Here is a 20041-nt window from a genome sequence, read left to right as displayed (position 1 = left end):
ACAAAAGGAGATCAAAGGGATACAAATTGGAAAAGATGAAGTCAAAATATCACTTTTTGCAGATGATATGATAGTATATCTAAGTGACCCTAAAAATTCCACCAGAGAACTCCTAAGCCTGATAAACAGCTTCGGTGAAGTAGCTGGATATAAAATTAACTCAAACAAATCAATGGCCTTTCTCTACACAAAGAATAAACAGGCTGAGAAAGAAATTAGGGAAACAACACCCTTCTCAATAGTCACAAATAATATAAAATATCTTGGCGTGACTCTAACTAAGGAAGTGAAAGATCTGTATAATAAAAACTTCAAGTCTCTGAAGAAAGAAATTCTAGAAGATCTCAGAAGATGGAAAGATCTCCCATGCTCATGGATTGGCAGGATCAACATTGTAAAAATGGCTATCTTGCCAAAAGCAATCTACAGATTCAATGCAATCCCCATCAAAATTCCAACTCAATTCTTCAACGAATTAGAAAGTGCAATCTGCAAATTCATCTGGAATAACAAAAAACCTAGGATAGCAAAAACTCTTCTCAAGGATAAAAGAACCTCTGGTGGAATCACCATGCCGGACCTAAAGCTCTACTACAGAGCAATTGTGATAAAAACTGCATGGTACTGGTATAGTGACAGACAAATAGACCAATGGAATAGAATTGAAGACCCAGAAATGAACCCACACACCTACGGTCACTTGATCTTCGACAAGGGAGCTAAAAACATCCAGTGGAAGAAAGACAGCATTTTCAACAAATGGTGCTGGCACAACTGGTTGTTAACATGTAGAAGAATGCGAATCGATCCATTCCTATCTCCTTGTACTAAGGTCAAGTCTAAGTGGATCAAGGAACTTCACATAAAACCAGAGACACTGAAACTTATAGAGGAGAAAGTGGGGAAAAGCCTTGAAGATATGGGCACAGGGGAAAAATTCCTGAATAGAACAGTAATGGCTTGTGCTGTAAGATCGAGAATTGACAAGTGGGACCTCATGAAACTACAAAGCTTCTGCAAGGCTAAAGACACCATCAATAAGACAAAAAAACCACCAATAGATTGGGAAAGGATCTTCACCTATCCTAAATCAGATAAGGGTCTAATATCCAATATATATAAAGAACTCAAGAAGGTGGACTCCAGAAAGTCAAATAACCCCATTAAAAAATGGGGCTCAGAACTGAACAAAGAATTCTCACCTGAGGAATACCGAATGGCAGAGAAGCACCTGAAAAAATGTTCAACATCCTTAATCATCAGGGAAATGCAAATCAAAACAACCCTGAGATTCCACCTCACACCAGTCAGAATGGCTAAGATCAAAAATTCAGGTGACAGCAGATGCTGGCGAGGATGTGGAGAAAGAGGAACACTCCTCCATTGTTGGTGTGATTGCAAGCTTGTACAACCACTCTGGAAATCAGTCTGGCGGTTCCTCAGAAAATTGGACATAGTACTACCGGAAGATCCAGCAATACCTCTCCTGGGCATATATCCAGAAGATGGCCCAACCGGTAAAAAGGACACATGCTCCAATATGTTCATCGTAGCCCTATTTATAATAGCCAGAAGCTGGAAAGAACCCAAATGTCCTTCAACAGAGGAATGGATACAGAAATTATGGTACATTTACACAATGGAGTACTACTCAGCTATTAAAAAGAATGAATTTATGAAATTCCTAGCCAAATGGATGGACCTGGAGGGCATCATCTTGAGTGAAGTAACACAATCACAAAAGAACTCACACAATATGTATTCACTGATAAGTGGATATTAGCCCAAAACTTAGGATACCCAAGATATAAGATACAATGTGCTAAACGCATGAAACTCAAGAAGAATGAAGACCAAAGTGTGGACACTGTGCACCTTCTTAGAATTGGGAACAAAACACCCAGGGAAGGAGTCACAGAGACAAAGTTCGTAGCTGTGATGAAAGGATGGACCATTTAGAGACTGCCGTATCCAGGGATCCATCCCATAATCAGCTTCTAAACGCTGACACCATTGCATACACTAGTAAGATTTTGCTGAAAGGACCCAAATATAGCTGTCTCTTGTGAGACAATGCCGGGGCCTAGCAAATACATAAGTGGATGCTCACAGTCAGCTATTGGATGTATCACAGGGCTCCCAATGGAGAAGCTAGAGAAAGTACCCAAGGAGCTAAAGGGATCTGCAACCCTATTGTTGGAACAACATGATGTACTAACCAGAACCCCAGAGCTCTTGTCTCTAGCTGCATATGTATCGAAAGATGGCCTAGTCGGCCATCAATGGAAAGAGAGGCCCATTGGACTTGCAAACTCTATATGCCCCAATATAGGGGAATGCCAGGGCCAAAAGAATGGGAATGGGTGGGTAGGGAAGTGGGGGGCGCTATGGGGGACTTTTGGGATAGCATTGGAAATTTAATTGAGGAAAATATGTAATAAAAATATTAAAAATTAAAAAAAAATGTACAAATGGAAAACCTGACCAGGTTTTAAAAGCAAACTCATCCCTTAAAAATTAAAAGAGAAATGTTTCTTGTAGGATCCAACTTTATTCTTCTATTTTGCTTGACTTATTATCTTGAAAATCCAATTTAATATGCCTTTGTAATTAAGTAGCATCTCCCTTTAATGCACCTACAATTTGGTAGATATTTTGAAAATGTCCATTTACTATGTTTTAGCATGTTCTTAGATCCAGAAAACAAGATACTTAATTATTTCACATGCCTAAAGTTTATCGTACAGTAATACCAGTACTAAATATGAAGTGATAAATCTGTCATGTGCTAATAGTATATTAATATATGGTAATTATATCATGTATATGATAACTTACCTTTTAAGAAATTAGTGAGCTTCTCTTAGACCCAGTCTTCCTGAAGGAGAACCTACTGATTCTCATGATTTGTTTTAAAACTGAGACACATTTCTCTAGATGATTTTTTTTTTTAATGCTGGAGATTAAACCTGCTAAGTACATGCTCTACCACTGGGCTAAAACAACCTGTCTGCCCTCTGTATGTAACCACCCCAAAATAAAAATTAAAGTTGCTGTCTATGACAAGTGCTATAGCAGGCAAAATTTGCCTTTTTATTTTGTAAAGCCTCAAATACAGGACAAACACTGCTTTAAAAAAGAAAGCAAAGTGTATCCCCAAGTACTGTAGTTCAGCATGGTTAGATCTTAGCAGTGTTTTAGAGATAAATATAGAGATAAAAAGGAATCTTGAGACATCTTCTCCTAGCTCCTCTTCTCCAGATAAAGTGATTGGGGACCATAGATATATAGTTTTCTCTAACCCATAGAGACGAAATCAGAAAGTTGACTTCCCGATGACAGCTATGGCCGTGTTAATTCTACTGCCTTCCAAGAGACCAGACAGTCTCTCTCAGTGACTCAGAGTAACACAGAGAATATTTTCCTTTTGTCATTGGAAATTAATCATCACTGGTAGAAGATAAGGATATACATATTCTTATATGTGTATATATATATTTTTCCTGGTTCTCAATATATAATACCCATCTTTGTTTCTAAACTCTAACTTTAGCCTTCTAGGAAACAACTGCTCAACTTCCCTGTCCTCCTCTAATTCTCTGCTTAAAGGGTGGGAACTGGGCTGGTGATTTAGTTCCCTGATAGAACAGTTGCCTGGCATGAATCAGGCCCTGGGTTCCATTATTAGAACAGCTTAAAATAAATTTAAAATAGTTACTTAACTAAAAACACCAATCTCTAACAGCTTCCAAAGTTAGGAGAGCAACAGATAAACTAGATGTCGGGGTTTGTTCTTTATCTGCCAGGGAAAGCAGTGGCCTTCAGTCTGATCTGTCAGCCACAGAAGCACATCCTCTGCACTGCTTCGTTCTCAACATTAAAAGTCTTGCTAAGCCCTCCTTGTGCCTTTATTCAATACTCATCTAACGTGCCTGTAGCTAGGATTACCTGGGACTCCAAATGAACTAATACATCCAGAATTTTCTCTTTTAAAAAAATATCCAGATATGGAAGCATACAACTCTAATCTCAGCACCTGGGAGATAGGGGCAGGAGGATCAGTTATTCAGGTTCGTCCTCAGCTACATAACAAGTTCAAGACTAGCCTGAGACACACAAATTCCTGTTTTGTACAAAGAAACAAATAAAAGGTTTCTCTACTTCCAATCTGTTATGCACAGATTTAGTTCCACCAGGCAGGACCTTGTCTCCTTCCTTTGCTAAGCCCCTGATGTGTAGAAATGCTAAATCTACCTGTGGAACAAGTCTTGCCTAACTTGTAGCGGAGTTACTAATCAATACAGATGCTTTATTCATGAGAGTTAGAGATTCTAGTTGAAGAGCACTACCTTTAGGCATCCTAATTAAAGTGATCTTGAAAGAGCTTTAGCTATTTTTGTTAGGTGAAGGAAAAAAGAACTGCTAATGTGATAAGTCTTTAACTAATTAACTTGGCTGTTGTGATTGCCCACTAGGAAAGATAATATGCATTTTAGGCATGTTAATGTCCATGTATGTTTATCGATCCTTGTCTATAAAATTTAACCATAGTCACTCATAGTGGCACATGCCTTTAGTTCTGGCACTCAGGAGGCAGAGGCAGGCAGATCTCTATGAGTTTGAGCCCAGCCCAAACTCATATTAATCCAAATGCCTAGCCCACAATTTCTTCATTTTTTAATATATCATAATTCTTACCTTCTCTCATGTAAGCTTCCCAAAGTACATGTTGACTCACCTTCTAGATGAGAGTGACTTTTAGGACAGCCAAGGCTACAGAGAGAAACCCTGTCTCAAAACACCAAAGCGGGGATTTTAATCAGAGGAAGGACAGGAGATATGTATGGCTCAGTGGTTAAAAGCACTGGCTGTTCTTGAAGAAGACCCAGGGTTGATTCCCAGCACCCACATGGTGGTCTGTAACTCCAGTTCCTAGGGATCCTATGCCCTCTTCAGGCCTTATGGGGACTTTACACACATGGTACAAAAATATATGTGCAAGCAAAATATTTACACATATTAATAAATAAATAAATGTTTTCTTTTAAATTTAAGCAGAGGGTCAATGAGATAGCTCAGCAGGTAAAGGAGCTATAGCCACAAGCCTGACAACCTAAGTTCCATCCCCAAGACTCATAATAAAAGAAGAGAGCCAACTCCCACAAATTTTCCTCTGACCTCGCATACATGCAACATTTTTTTTAAATAACCAGAGCTTAGGACAGTATCTAACATGAAAGTCCACTTAATAATTATTCATCAAGTAAAGAGCTGTGTAGATTGGTCTGTGAAGCAGTAGATGATTCTAGCAACTTCCGCCTCACTATACAATAGCTCTGTTTTTTTCCAAATTGTATTTCAGAAGTTCTCTGTGTGTGTGTGTGTGTGTGTGTGTTGTTTTTGTTTTTATTTTATTTTATTATTTGCTGGTGAGCAATCCCAAGGCTTCATCATGCATATTAGGACAGCACTCTACCACTGATCCACATGCCCAGACCACGATTTCTTCATCTTCTAATATATCATAATTCTTACCTTCTCTCATGTAAGCTTCCCAATGTACATATTGACTCATATTCTGTCTAATTTTAAACTTAATATTTTGGAATTTAATTTTTCATACATTTATTGTATAGTTTGTGTATTTTGTTGTACTCAGGAGCAAAGGTAAAACCTGGTATTCATATAGCTTCTATTGTAGCAGAATAACTAATGTAAATGCATTAGAAATGCAGTAATAGCATCACATACTAATATATGCATACAAGAAAGCCTAGCATTTAGAAAGCTTTTTCAAACCCCGAGTTATATATACAAAACACTAGGGTGATATATATATATATATCCCATTTGGATATAGGGATGGGTTATTAGAATGCTCTGTAGGAAACATGTAATTTTAGAATATTTCTAAGTGGTTCTCACATGCTCTGGCCCCTTTTCCTCAAAAGGCAACAAAACAAAAAAGTTCTGTGTGAAAGAGTTGGTGGTTAGCCATGGCTTTGCCGAGGACTATAAAAGGATCTTCTGCACTGGTGTTAAATTGTTGTTACTTTGTACGTATTAACTAATCGGCATAACTGCCATTTCCATGTCATATTCCACGTCATAGTCTCCCCATTACCTTTCCTTGTTCCTTTCCTCTTCCAAACTACCCATCCCCCTTCTACTTCTATGTCATCATCCTTCTTTCTCTTCTCCTCCTTTTCCTCTTCCCCTTCTCCCTTCCCTTCCCCCTCCTTCTCTTATTTTGTGACCTAATGAATTTACTTAGGAGAGCGTACAGAAGCTTGTGTGAGGGCTATTTACAGGAGCAGCTTGGGCAACTTACCAGTGGCTACACCACTGAAGAAAATGCCTCTGCCTCCTCCAGCAACCATTAACTACCCATAGATCCCCCAGGGACAGATGGGGTCTTGTTGAGCAGTTCTCCATTTCATAATGAACATGTATTTTATTCGCTGTATTTCAAAATGTTCTACAAGTACTTAATATGTACCCAACAATATGCTAAGTGCTGAGTGTAATGAGCAAGGAAGACTCCTGTCTTCAAGGAGACTGCAGACCAGGAAAGAAAAGAAAACACCATTATCGACTATTGTGGCCAGAGCTATTAAAATAGAAGACAGTAGTGTCATGGTCATAGACTGAGGGAGCCCAGTGGATCTGGGGACCAGGTGGGAGGGCCCCCCAGTAAGCTGACATTCCCTATCCCAGTGCAGCTGAAATGGAAGAATAATGAAGAGGGAGTCTGCAATTTTGACTTTTTTTAAATGGCAATTGTTTAAAGATTTCTATTTGAATAGGTCATGTGCAAAGGTTATATTTAGAAAAAGTATCTAAACATGTAAACTGAGAGGCAAACATCTTTTCCCCTCCAACTCCAAGCAAGGTCTCTTATGAAGCCCCTGTAGGGCAATAGTTTTATTAGTGATAAAGTATAGGGCCAACTGAGATGAACTTACACATTTGAGACTCGAGTACAAATCAGTCTTTTCTCTAAAACAGAATTTGCTGGGCATGGTAGTGACCTGTAATCCCACCAACTAGAGAGGTTGGTGCAGGAGAGTTTCACATTCTGGGCCACATTGTGTTATGCCCAAGACCTAGTCTCAAACTATAAAATACAATAAAAATAATATGAACTGAGTTGTAGCTCAGTGGTAGAACATGAGTTCAGCATGCACAAGACCCAAGACTCAATCCCCAGCACCAATGATTAAATAAAGTCACTGAACAGATAGAAATGTTCCTGTATACCTTGTCTTATGATAAATATACTATCTTTAGTGTAAGAATAAATCCACCTGGAGCTGGAGAGATGGCTTAGCAGTTAAGAGCACTATCTGCTCTTGCAGAGGACCCAGGTTTGATTCCCAACTCCCACATAACAATTAACATCTGTCTGTCATTCCAATTCCAGGGAACCCATTGCCCTCTGCTGGCCTCCTCAGACATTAGGTACACACTGTGATGCAGAGATGCAGGCAAATTCACACAATTTTTTTTTTTAATTTTTTAACATCTCAAAAACGAAAAAAAAAAGCACAAACCTGTTGGTTCTCATATTCAGCAACATTGATTGAGTTCTACCAAGTACTAAGATATAAGTAAATGTGCCCCAACCTTTGCTCACAAGTAGCCTATCATCTAAGTAAAAGAGCCCACCATCATCTTGAGTGTCACATAAAATGGTGCTCAAGATACTATTAAGTATGAGAGCCAGATGTTCCACTGGAGAAAAGCAGTGTCCTAAAGAGAGCTAGCTCAACAAAGAATGGTGTCAAAGAAACATTACTCAAAGGGACATTTTATAAATAATATCAGACCAGACGAGAAGTAGGAAATTTTATGCAAGTTGAGAAGACTATAAACAGATTACTATTTATTTCATTTTTTGGTAAGGCCTTGCACATGCCAAGCAAGGGTTCTGTGCCCAAAGGACACCCCAGCTCACACAGGTCGATTCCTACATTAGGCCCTACAGTCTGTCTTAAATCTTTGCTTTGCATTCACACTCCTCACTCCTTGAGAAGCCAAATTAAAGGTATTCTGATGAACCTCATTAAGGGGGAATTCTGCAGAGTTAGGGGGTAAGTCAGTTTCCATCCATTTAATGTCCAAGTTCCCTGGTCTTTCTTTACAACAGAAACGAATAGCTCATATGAACTGACTGAGAACAGGGCCTATGTTTGTACAACTTGAACTTCTCCGTAACTGTTTAATTCATGAAACATGAAGATGCTTCTGCCTTACCTTTTATGAAGTGCAGAGGTTACCAAGATAAATATGACAGTGTCCCTGTCTGCAGGACATTGTTCTACAGAGGGATTAGAGGTATAAAAAGTCATAATTATAGTACAGTGTGAACATTTTGATCGTTGAAATGCTTAGGGTTGGGGGAATACTGGGAAGAAATAATTAGCTGTATTTGAAAGCTCTATAAAGAAGATGACTTTGCATCTTTGGATAGGAGTTGTCTCTCAATTCATGTTTAAATGAATATGTATTCCTGTTTGCTAGCGGATCCTTCCAATTTCCTAACAGGATAGTATGTTGCCTTTTTTAACTGAAGAAGTAAATAAGTTAATTTCATTTGTCTGTGCTACTGTTGTGAAATAAAAACATGAGCAAAGTGGTAGATAGAAGGCAGAACCAGCGCCGGGTGGAGAGAGGAGGAACTCTCACTGTGGGAACCAAGATTAGGGAGAGCACAATGTGGAGCCCTAGTAATGATCCAATGATTCATCCTGTCATTCCTCTTCCTCTGTAGCCATCAGGTTTGGGCGGATGCCACAGGCCGAGAAGGAGAAGCTGTTGGCGGAGATCTCCAGTGATATCGACCAGCTGAACCCAGAGTCTGCTGATCTGCGAGCCCTGGCAAAGCATTTGTATGACTCATACATAAAGTCCTTCCCGCTGACCAAAGCCAAGGCGAGGGCGATCTTGACAGGAAAGACAACGGACAAATCAGTTAGTTCTCTTCTGCTCTCTTCATTGGGGGTGGCTGGGGCTGGGGGTTGTTTCCTTTGACGAAATGATTTGCTTTGGTGCGCATGCATATGCAAAAACAAACAAAACCAGCTCAGCTGCAGGCTGTTAAAATCTAGTGGCAGGCTAGGTCCAAAACACAGGAAATGTCTTCAAATAGGATAAGTAAACATTGTTCTGAAAAGGGAGTAAGTCCTCCAAGCTGTAATAAAAAAAAACCTTTGAGAGTAATACAAGAGCTCATAGGTCATCTCTACACTCATGAATGAACGTGAAGCCTTCCAGTCACAAGAGTGTCTCAGAAGCCATGCAGGAGGCTGAGCAGGCGTGGAAAGCTGTTGTGTCCCACTTCTACCTTTCAGTTTTTCTATGGTCATTTGTCCCAGGTCCAAAGTGGGCACAAAAGTACATCAGGATATCATGAGACCTATTTCCTTACAGTACCTAGCTTTATTCCTGGGAAACTGGAGGCTCTGGCCTTCTATTATATACATGAGTTCTACTTTCTGCAAGGATCTAAGTTGCCTATGCTACTCCAATGGAATGGTTGGTTGCTTGCTTGCTTGCTTGCTTGGTTTAGTATGCTAACTATTGGATTGAATCCCAGGCAAGCATGTTGGGTACATGTGTGCTAGAACTAAACTACAACCCCAAGCCACAAAAGTATTCTTAAGTACCTGGAGATTCTTTGAGTGATATTGTTTAGAAATTCGTAATAGATGAAAATTATCGTTGAATCCAGTTTTCTAGGAAGCAGAAAGCTTCTGATAGGAAGCTGAGAATCAACATCAAATAACATTAAAATAAAACCTCAATGCTGCTCCCCAGTCCACCAGCAGCTGCAAGTGTGCCCTGGACTGGGCTCTGCCCTTCAGGTTTTACAGCCAGAGTCTGGCTTTGATGTTATGGTCTAAGCTGTATTGGTCTATGATGAATGTCCCTAGGCAGTAAGAGCTACAAGTCCCATGCAAAAGACCTGGAACCAGCTCTTGAAAACCCTGTGTGTGGTCAGTTACTTTCATGGCCAGGAGAGCCAGTCAACTATTAGGTGGATACATGTAACTTGATGACCATTCAGATCTTAGAAGAAAAAAATCTATTATCTCCTAATGTGTTTTGAGGACCATCTCAGGTTATTTCTTTCTTTTTAGTTAAATGACTTCGAGTGGAGTCAGCTAATAGCTATGAGAAAGCCACATGCTAGTAAGAACAGTTGAGTTTCTCCCTGCAAAAGAGGTGATTGATACCTTCACAGTGATACACAAGGTCCTAGGCACTACAGTTTCCAAGTATTTTACACATTCTTTACACTCCAGCCCAGGGTCCTCTGAAGGCTGCAATTGTTTGTTATTATCTTCATTTAAGAAGAAGGAACTGAAGTGGAGAGGGGCAAGCACATAGAAACCCCAAGGCCATGACATAAGCTCCCCAACTTCTAGTTGGGAGCATTCTCAGCATGCTATTCTAGGACTACAGAACACGAGTCACAGTACAGTGGGCTCTGTGCACTGTGTACCAAAAGTAGCCATGGCAAGAGACACACAGCGAAGCCTCTTCGGAGCTAATTTGATTACAAAGGATAAGCCTACTTCACAGGCAGAAAAGTAAAGAAAGACTGCAGAGCCACATGACTAAGCAGAATTAACACTTGAAGGCAAATTGCAACAGCTTATCAAGAACAGGTGCAGGAAAGAGGGCTGGAGTCTGGGATCTACCTAATTAGGCACTGTGGAGGGAGGAGGTTGCTGAAAGGCAAGCCAGTTCAGTTTTACCTAGAGCCACTCATCTTGCAGGCTCTGGGTTCTTATTGTCATAACCTCAAGTTCACACCTGAAATCCATGCTGGAAATCTTATCAATTTAGTACTACGTAAAGGCTAGGGGAGGAGGCGGGGGGTGGGGGGAGATAGAGAGAGAGAGAGAGAGCCAGCCCACCCTAATAGGCAAGAATTTAAATGTATTTAATGGTGGCCAACTTACTCCTATCTTTGTTCTGAAAGACACAGCACCCAAACCACTAGAAATCACTTGGAAACCTCATCCCAGCTGACTTTTTGGCTCTAGGTCTTTGAGTTAAAAATAAGATAATTGGAGGCCCTTTGTGAAACAAATAGCTATTAAGCTGCTTTAAGGAAGGGGCTACAAAAGCCTGATTATAGACTTTTCAAGCCTAGAGGCCAAGGGTTGTCATTTTTCCCTATCGTACGTAAGCTTGTGCTTTTCCCATAATAGTTACTCAGACTATTTGTTTAATTGAATTAAAGACTGTTGTTTATGCCCTTTGAAATCATGGACTTTCAACAGAGGGCTTTTCACTAGCCCAATATTTGTTCATCAAACTAGACATCGTGAGCTATTGGATAGTGACAGAATTGCCTCCAGTTAGGGTCTAGAAAAAGGAAAAGAGGTCCAGCCAAATATAAACAACCCAATCACTGATTATACAGAACTAAAATCAAATTGTTTGGCACTGTTTTCTCCTTATCTGATGAAATCAAATTGAGCACCAATAGAAACAGTTCAGTAGAGAATATGGAAGAGAAACCCAAAATGTGATTTGCAGTGAGAATTGTTCTTTATCAGCACGGTCCTATTACTCATTTGATAGCATCTATCTCAGGGGTGTTATGCTATCTCTTGGCCAGGGCTGTGAAAGCTAAGATTTGCATTGATAGGAAACGTTTTGCTGAAGCGTGGCCTCTCGAGATGGTGGGGGATGTGAAAAAGTGGCTGGGGCCATAAGGAGAGAAGCTTAGGTCTTATTATACACCCAGCTTGCAGCTGATGTCATCAGCATCTGTTAGGCCAAGCCTAGGGGAGGCTGTTCAGCGTAGTGGATGACCAATTACCCATAACCCTCGCAAAAGGAAATGATCAGACTGAAGGGGCCATTCTTTATGTTTATCTCACTGCTCAATTTAACCATAGCCTGTTAGGAACCCACCAGCTGCAGCCTTTGCCTCTGGACTAGCAGGGGCCACTCCCCCTCCTCAGCTAAACTTCCTTCTTCTATATCTTGTTCCCTGGGGCCACTCACACTTTTCAAAACAGATAATTAAATGTTCCTGCTCTTCTCCAATCAATTTTAACATCATATTTTTTGTGAAAAGATACCAATAATTTTCATCATCTTGCCTCCAAGAGTATGGACTGGGTATTCTAGTCTCAGGGTTAGGAGGAGGTGGGCTATAGAGTCACTAAAGTCTTAGGAACATTATATATTTTCAACACCCTCAAATAGGGTGGAATCCATTCTCCCCACTACCTGCTTTTTTTTCCAGGAGTTTGTTTCAGCACAACCCTTGCTGAAGAAATCCTAGTGATCTCAGAAACCCATGAGTGTGTTGGAAGTAGAACCCTCATTTCTTGAAGGCAGTTTGATAACTGAGTGGACTTTGGAAGTTTAGGATATTTGACTATCTCGCTGGTACAATGGTCACATGATCCCATGTTTGTTGATGAAAATAAACAGTGGTTTTCAAAAACCGTTCTCAGTGCCATGGCTTGTCATAAAACAATAAATAGAAAAACCCTAGGTATACCTGCCAACTCTTCACTCCATATCTGAGAGTGATGCCTAGTGAAGTACTGGCTCCATTCTATCTACAAATAAGAAATAAAACTTTTTATTTGTACTATGTTGGACTTTGGGTTCCAAGGCATCATGTTGTTTAAGACAGGCACATGTAAAGACACTGTTCCTATAACAGGAGCACACTGGTGCCATTAGAAAAGTGGTCATTCTGAATAGTATATGAAATATAAAACCTCTGAATCATAAAGCACATGTGGAATTGTAAACTGCTGTGGAAACATTTCTGTACCCACTTACATTTATGCTTTCTAAAATATACAGTGGCCGTCACATCATACTAACTCAAGTGATGGGGAAGATGTGTCTCTGAATCCTACACTTACAGCTAAACAAAGCAGAGTATCTCCTTCCATCTTTGAAAGAATCTGAGTGAACTGGAATATCTATCCTCCCCTGAGGAGAAAAGCAATGAGGGAGTCCTCAGAGAAAAACTTAGGGACCCCATAGGAATCAAATAGAAACCAGTGCTGAGTAACCCCCAAGGCATTGTTGATCCATCTATCAACAGTAATAAAACAAGTTCCTTTATAACCAGAGTCACGGTAATAGCTAATGCTATGACAGATCTGAACTAATATTATTCTAGTTTGGACGTGTAATTCAGTAGTAGAACACTTGCCTACACATACAAGGCTCTGGGTGCCATTCCCAGTATCAGAAAATAACAATAATATTCAATATAGTTAAGGGGAAAAGCACTTGGGCTTCTTTACTTATTTTTATTTTATTTATTTATTCTTTAGTTGTTGGACTGAGTTGGCCAGTACCTTTGTTTATCCACTGAGTAACTGTTTGGCTAAAATTGAACAATTTATTTAAGAGCTGTGGCTATGTACTGGTTCATTTGAGTGCAAATAATTCTTATTAAGTTTTCATTTGTTTGTCTTAAATCGCTTAACTACATGGGGACACAGAACTATATCTGACAGTCTTTCTAACTTCTATCACAAACAGCAGTTGACTCTAGGAAATGTCTTTCAAAAGGCACCACCTGAGGACCCCAGCACAGAAGAGCCCTAGTTCTTTCCAGAAAAGGCATTTTATTGAAGAGTTTAAAGCCATGGAGAAAGAATTTGAAAAGAGACAGTCAGGAGGATACCCTGGTTCTACTTAGGGTTTGCTATAAGGAACTCTTTGACTTTGTAAAGTATCTCAGCTTCCAGTTTCTTCCTATTTAGAGAGCAATGATGTGTGCCTTTAGAAGAGACTTTGCATTCTGGTTCCCATGGTTTTCAACAAGCAAAACTGAAACACAGGAGCAAGGACGGAAAGGAAGTTGAAGAAACCAATGTACTTTGGGGTTAGCATTCATTAACTGTAGTTCATAGAGGACAAGATGTGTGCCTAATACTATGAAAGCCAAGAGATGCAGAAGACTGGAATAAAATTTGAAAGATAGGCCCTAAGAATGTAGTGTTCTTCTTTGAAAAAAAAAATCTAAGTATCTGGAGAGGCCCATGAAACAAGGCCAATATTTTCCCAAGCCAGGTTATGGTTGTTGTTTTGGTTTGGTTTGGAAACAGGATCTCATGTACCCTGTGCTGACCTAGAACTCACTATGTAGCCAATGATCAACTTAAGCTCCAAATTCTCCTGTCTTTACCTACTAAATGGTAGGATCATGGATAAGCAGCACCATGCCTGGCTTCTCACTCAGCTGTGATTCGGCACTGTTGTTATGTGATTTTCAGTGAGTAGGTCAGGTACTATGCAGATATGTATGTGGCTAACTAGAGAATCACCCAGAGTAATCTGAGCTGTGTTAGTTGAACTGTCTTATTTATCTCCAATATTGGGCTGTTTCATTAGTCAAGAGGAGCTGTGAACTTAGTATTTTGTGTATAGTCCCTTTCATAGCTCATATATTAACATGCTGATGGATTACTAAGAGGTGGATCCACACAGTGTTACAGGTTATGGCTAGTATTTATGAACCCCATGTCCAATCCCTAGTACTAAAGAAAGAGGAGGAAGGAAAGAAGGAAGGAAGGAAGGAAGGAAGGAAGGAAGGAAGGAAGGAAGGATCATTCTTTGTCCAGCAAAGCTTGGGCATCAGAAAATCTTATTCCCAGAGCCTTGGCCACTGTTCTGAGAGCAATTTTATTCTCATCATTTGCATATTTTTCTTAGACATTTTGAATCCTAACAAACCTAGATGGTCCCCTGAGCATGTCTAGTTGTAGCTTTTGTTCCTGCTGTGTAATATGCCTACCGAGCCTTTTGATGCTGTTTCTCAAGGCAAATACAATGTAAACTAGATAAAAAAAAAAAAATACTGAGTAAATTTTGAAGACATGACTCCTCCTGCAATTGGTATGTCATTAGAAGACACTCTACAAGCTAATCCAAAGTGCTAGGGCTCTCTTAGCTTTGTATAGAAATGTGATCAAAGACATACAGTTTGTTTTATAAAGAACACTGTACCAAAAGAAGGCTGTCAGTGATTCAGAGTGTTAATAACTGGTTCTGAAGAGGCGGGCAAACCACTACTTTCTTAGGAGGTTTGAGGACAAGGAAGTCCCAGTGAGATGTGAAAGTGATGCCTAAGTGGATCCTTTGAAGTATGGGAACTGGTAAACTGGTGGCCTGGGAGTCATTCTTACAGTTTGACAGATCCACACAGAAGCAGAAAGAATTTATGCAGAGTCAAAAACAAACAAACAAAAAAAGCCCAGCATAATAAAATATAACTAGGAAAAACAACAACAAAATCTCCACTGGTATTCATTTGCATGTCAATACTCCCATACTCTCTGCCAGCTCCCACTTTGTCAGAAATGCCTAAGGGTTTTTTGGTTTTGTTTTGTTTTTTTTTTTTCAAACTGTACTGCTTTGGCATAACGATGGTGGGGGTGCTGTCCTTGAGTATTTTACTGCCAGGATATCCTGACCAACACTGATTGCCAAGGGGTTAAAGTCTCATTGTTGTTAAATTGGGAGAGAAAATTAGCAGGATTTGGTGCCCTATGTTCAGCTATCCCAGAGTTTCAAAAACAGGAACCTGGGGCTTTATATGAGGGGCAGGGGAAGTCAAGGAGAATCACAAGGGTGATGGACCAGGGCAGAGTTCCAGATAAATTGCTTACTTGGAGGTGAAAGAATCTGATGCTTATGCTCTGTGCCAAGAACCCACATGACTGAGCAGAAGCTCACTAGGAAGCTGAAGGGGCAAGTCTGGGTACAGTCTTCCTGGGTGAAAAGAGATAGTTTACTGTCTTGATTCTATGCTTGTAGTTTCCATCCTGGGGATGGAAATCAGAGCCTTGAGCATTCTAAGCAAGCACGGTACTTAGGCCTAGCTGAGGAGATGATTTCATGTTCGTGTTATCTGCAATAGAGCATGTTTGGTTGAACTGCTTTCTCTGTTGTCCACACTCAGGAGAATAAAGGAAGTCAAGGGGATAGGGACTTGACATGCTTGGAACCCTGTACTTTATCCCTAGCAAACTGTGAGCCAGGGGTGATAGTGCACCCTTGTGAAATCCCAGCACTTGGGAGGTGGAAGCAGGAGGATCAGAAGTTCAAGGTCATCCTCTGGTATATACCAAGGTTAGGTACCAGAGGCCTTGTCTAAAAATGTTAAGTCACTTATATTGTGTTAATATAAGTTATAATACACTATGACACCCCTAGAACACCAATAGAGGAGGAAGAGGCAGGAGAAGGAAAGCATTTCTTCTAGGTTCTGTAAAATCATCTTCATCCACTCATAGTTCTCTCAAGGTTAGACTCTGACTCTCAGGGATAACACAGCACATTTAAATTGTTATAATTGACTCTGCCTTTTCTTTATCCTCTTCTTACTAATGATGCCAATGGTGAAGACTTAGGGTAAACCACAGCGAGATGTCCAAGAAGCAGTGAACATGATTTGCTCGTAGTTGTCGTCAACAATCAAAGGCAGCAAGCCTCTGAGTCCTCTAGTCTCTCCTCTCTGAGGTGTGATGAGCATTATGGTTGAAGTGAACTGAGGACAGCAGTATTTCTAGAGCAACCCAGCCCTTAAGTGTTTGGAAACCTACTGTCTAAGAGTCCTCAGTGTGGAACAGACTGAACTTGGTGAAAATCAGGGACACTTATCTGCAAGAGTCCGTAGTTAAATCTCTAGCCAATACATCTTGAAGCTGGTTACTCTTGCCACTTATAGAACCCACACCCATTTAAACACATACACACACACAGAAAAAGAGAGGGGAAGAGAGAGGGAGAGAGAGAGAGAGAGAAAGAGAGAAAGAGAGAGAGAGAGAGAGAGAGAGAGAGAGAGAGAGAGAGAGCATACACACTAGAAATACAACTAGAATCTCCTCTAGCAAAGAATGGAAACCTCCAATTTTGTCAGCTTCCCAACAATAATAGTGCAAGCTTTTAATCCCTGCCCTCAGGAGGCAGAGGCAGGTGGGTCTCTGAGTTTGAGGGCACCCTGGTCTACAGAATGAATTCCAGGACAGCCAGGGCTACACAGAGAAATCCTGTCTCAAAACGAAAACAAAAACAAAACAAACAAACAAGCAAAAAAAAAAAAAAAACCTTGAGAATTTGGAAGAGTAAATGACTTTGCCTAAGTCATATAGTTAACTAGCACTCACCCAGCAGCTGACAAGGCTCACAACCATCTATTACCCTAGTTTCAGGGGATCTGACACACTGACCTATACAAGCACTAGATACACATATGATACACTTATATGCATACAGGACAACCCCCTTATACATAAGAGAAAATAAATAAATCTTTGGGGAGGGGGAAAGATTGAAAACCAGGACCCAGATAGCCTCAGTTTTATTCTAATGCTCAGCTATATAAATTAATAAGATTAAGGTTATCTCTTTCTAGGGTTCAGTACATGTAATAAGTGCAAAATGTTCCTTCTCCTAGTTGATCAACCTTGAGAGTTTCGCAATGATCATAAGTCTTTGGCTAGTTCTTTAAAAAAAAAAATAGGGAGAAGAGTGTCATGACAAATATGAATTACCTTTCAAAGCAACCTGCTTATAAACCTGAGTAATTGATCCATTTGTTTTATTTATTAGTTGATCCCTAAGAACACCTATATTAAAATGTAAGTTCAGAGCTGGGACTGCAGCTCGGTGATAGAGCATTTGATTAACACACAGAGGCTCTGGGGTTTGGTCTTCAAAACTACAAAAAGTAAAAGCTCAGAACCATTCCTATTTTACTATTCTTTGCAATGTTTTACCCACAGGCCTGCTACAGCTGCATTTTCTGAAACAGATGGCTTCCAGAGCACAGAAAAAAATAGACATTTTCTTGGCTCAATATTTTTAATCTGCTTTGAGTGATTTTTTTTATAGCGAAATAGATTTTATATGTTCCCTGTGTTTCCTTTATGGTCTGAGTAAATTTAATCTAACACTGTAAGATTAGTTTATGTTCAAGTGGGTCTTTTCAATTATAAGTTGCTTTAATTATTTTTTTGTTTAAAAAAAGGCTAAATGTATGTTCTCTTGAAATTCAAGAAAGACAACAGACTTTTTGTCAATTTAGTCAGTCTCAAGGTAACATAGTAGTAGTATAAGTTGAAGGAAGAAGGAGCCAAGTTGAAGCTGGGCAGTGGTGCCGCATGCCTTTAATTCCAGCACTAGGGAGGCAGAGGCAGGCAGATTTCTGAGTTCAAGGCCAGCCTGGTCTACAGAGTGAGTTCCAGGACAACCAGGGCTACACAGAGAAACCCTGTCTCAAAAAAAACAAAAAGAAAAAGAAGAGCTGAGTTGATAAAATGTCTGCACACAGCAGATCAGTGATAAATAGGAAGAGCCTCTCTCCTGTTCAAGTGCCTTCATCTTTCACAGTTTTCCTCAGCAAGGAAATACATATATAAAATAGTCTTCGGGACTAGGGTGATGCTCTCTCAGAACAAGGAACTCAGCCACTTTCCCTTTTTCATTTGCAGCCATTTGTCATCTACGACATGAATTCCTTAATGATGGGAGAAGATAAAATCAAGTTCAAACATATCACCCCCCTGCAAGAGCAGAGCAAAGAGGTGGCCATCCGAATTTTTCAAGGGTGCCAGTTTCGATCCGTAGAAGCCGTGCAAGAGATAACAGAGTATGCCAAAAATATCCCCGGTTTCATTAACCTTGACTTGAATGACCAAGTGACTCTGCTCAAGTATGGTGTCCATGAGATCATCTACACGATGCTGGCCTCCCTGATGAATAAAGATGGAGTCCTCATCTCAGAGGGCCAAGGATTCATGACCAGGGAGTTCCTCAAAAGCCTGCGGAAGCCCTTTGGTGACTTTATGGAGCCTAAGTTTGAGTTTGCTGTGAAGTTCAATGCACTGGAATTAGATGACAGTGACTTGGCTATATTTATAGCTGTCATTATTCTCAGTGGAGGTAAGATTCATCTTTTGATTTTTGTCAAAGAAGATGGGATTGTGGTGGAATTGTTGGTGGGATTGTGTCTTGGTGCTCTATGCTCCTTTTTACTGTTCGTGTTGTGTAGAACATGCCAATGGCACGGTGCCATGAGCATGTCACTCCCCAGGCTGAGAACCATAGGCTTGCAGAGTGAAGGTGGTGGGGATCCCAGGTTCCTCGAGTTTGTTCAACACACTGCTTTTCTCCAGCCAAATCCAATCATGAAAGGCAAATGCCCTCTACTTCTTTCATGTTCTTTTTCCTTGTCTTGCCCCCTTTCTTCCCAAAAGGCCAATCTGGTCTTCGGTTCATTTTAGTAATGATGTGTGTAACTTACCTTTGGTGATGCTTCTGTGGTATATAGCAGGCAGCACTGTGAGAGCTTGGCCCAGTTAACACTCCCACCCCACCTTCCCTGCATCAAGAATCAGGGAATGTGCATTTGCTAAACTCCACCTTCTCTCTCATGTGGTTCTCCCTTTTATGCCTTTGTAAGGCACTTGGCTGTGATTACGAATACAGTGTGAGCCCAAGAGCGTACCACAAAGAAAGAAATTGAACTACTTGGCAGTTTGTTGAAATTTGGGCCTTACAAATATCTGATCTAACTAACCAACTCCAAAAGACACATTTTATACCAAATGTTATTTTCAATGTTCTCTCTCTTGTTTCCAAGTAAGTAGAACTTTCTGCTTTCATCTCTATCTACAAAAATAGCTTTGAGCCAGATATGATGGTACAAACTTAGAATCCGACCATTAAGGAGGCTGAGGCAAAGGATCTTGGAGTTAGTATCCAGAATGAACTATTTAGTCTTAAAACAAACAAACAAACAAAAAAGTTGCTTTTTTAAATGATGAGTTCTCATATTGTAATTGACTTTAGGTGTACTTTTATGTAAACTGTGCAGCAACCTATTTATGAAAACTTACCTGTGGAGAAGAGGACTCTGAGGGTGTCAGGTTGTATTATTGCTCCGGACAAAGAACATGATCTGGTGGTTAGTTTTGTTCAAGTGAGAGCAGATGCTTTTAAGTGAGGTGCATGGTAATTATTAAGGTCACTAAAA

General features: G+C 40.2%; 1 protein-coding gene across 4 annotated transcripts in view; it reads left to right on the top strand.

The window, feature by feature from the left end:
* Nucleotides 1-20041, top strand: part of Pparg (peroxisome proliferator activated receptor gamma) — a 137139-nt gene that overhangs the window by 101231 nt on the left and 15867 nt on the right. For all 4 annotated transcript variants that reach the window (XM_029478633.2, XM_021164280.3, XM_021164281.3 and 1 more), the window contains 2 exons: nt 8774-8973; nt 18498-18948. In XM_029478633.2, the coding sequence (XP_029334493.1) occupies nt 8774-8973; nt 18498-18948 (651 nt within the window). The remainder of the gene's footprint in view (nt 1-8773; nt 8974-18497; nt 18949-20041) is intronic.

The sequence above is a fragment of the Mus caroli genome, unplaced genomic scaffold (assembly GCF_978045245.1).
Source record: "Mus caroli unplaced genomic scaffold, Mus_caroli_1 scaffold_7, whole genome shotgun sequence".
NCBI lineage: Eukaryota > Metazoa > Chordata > Mammalia > Rodentia > Muridae > Mus > Mus caroli.
This window is presented reverse-complemented; position numbering and strand designations above follow the sequence as displayed.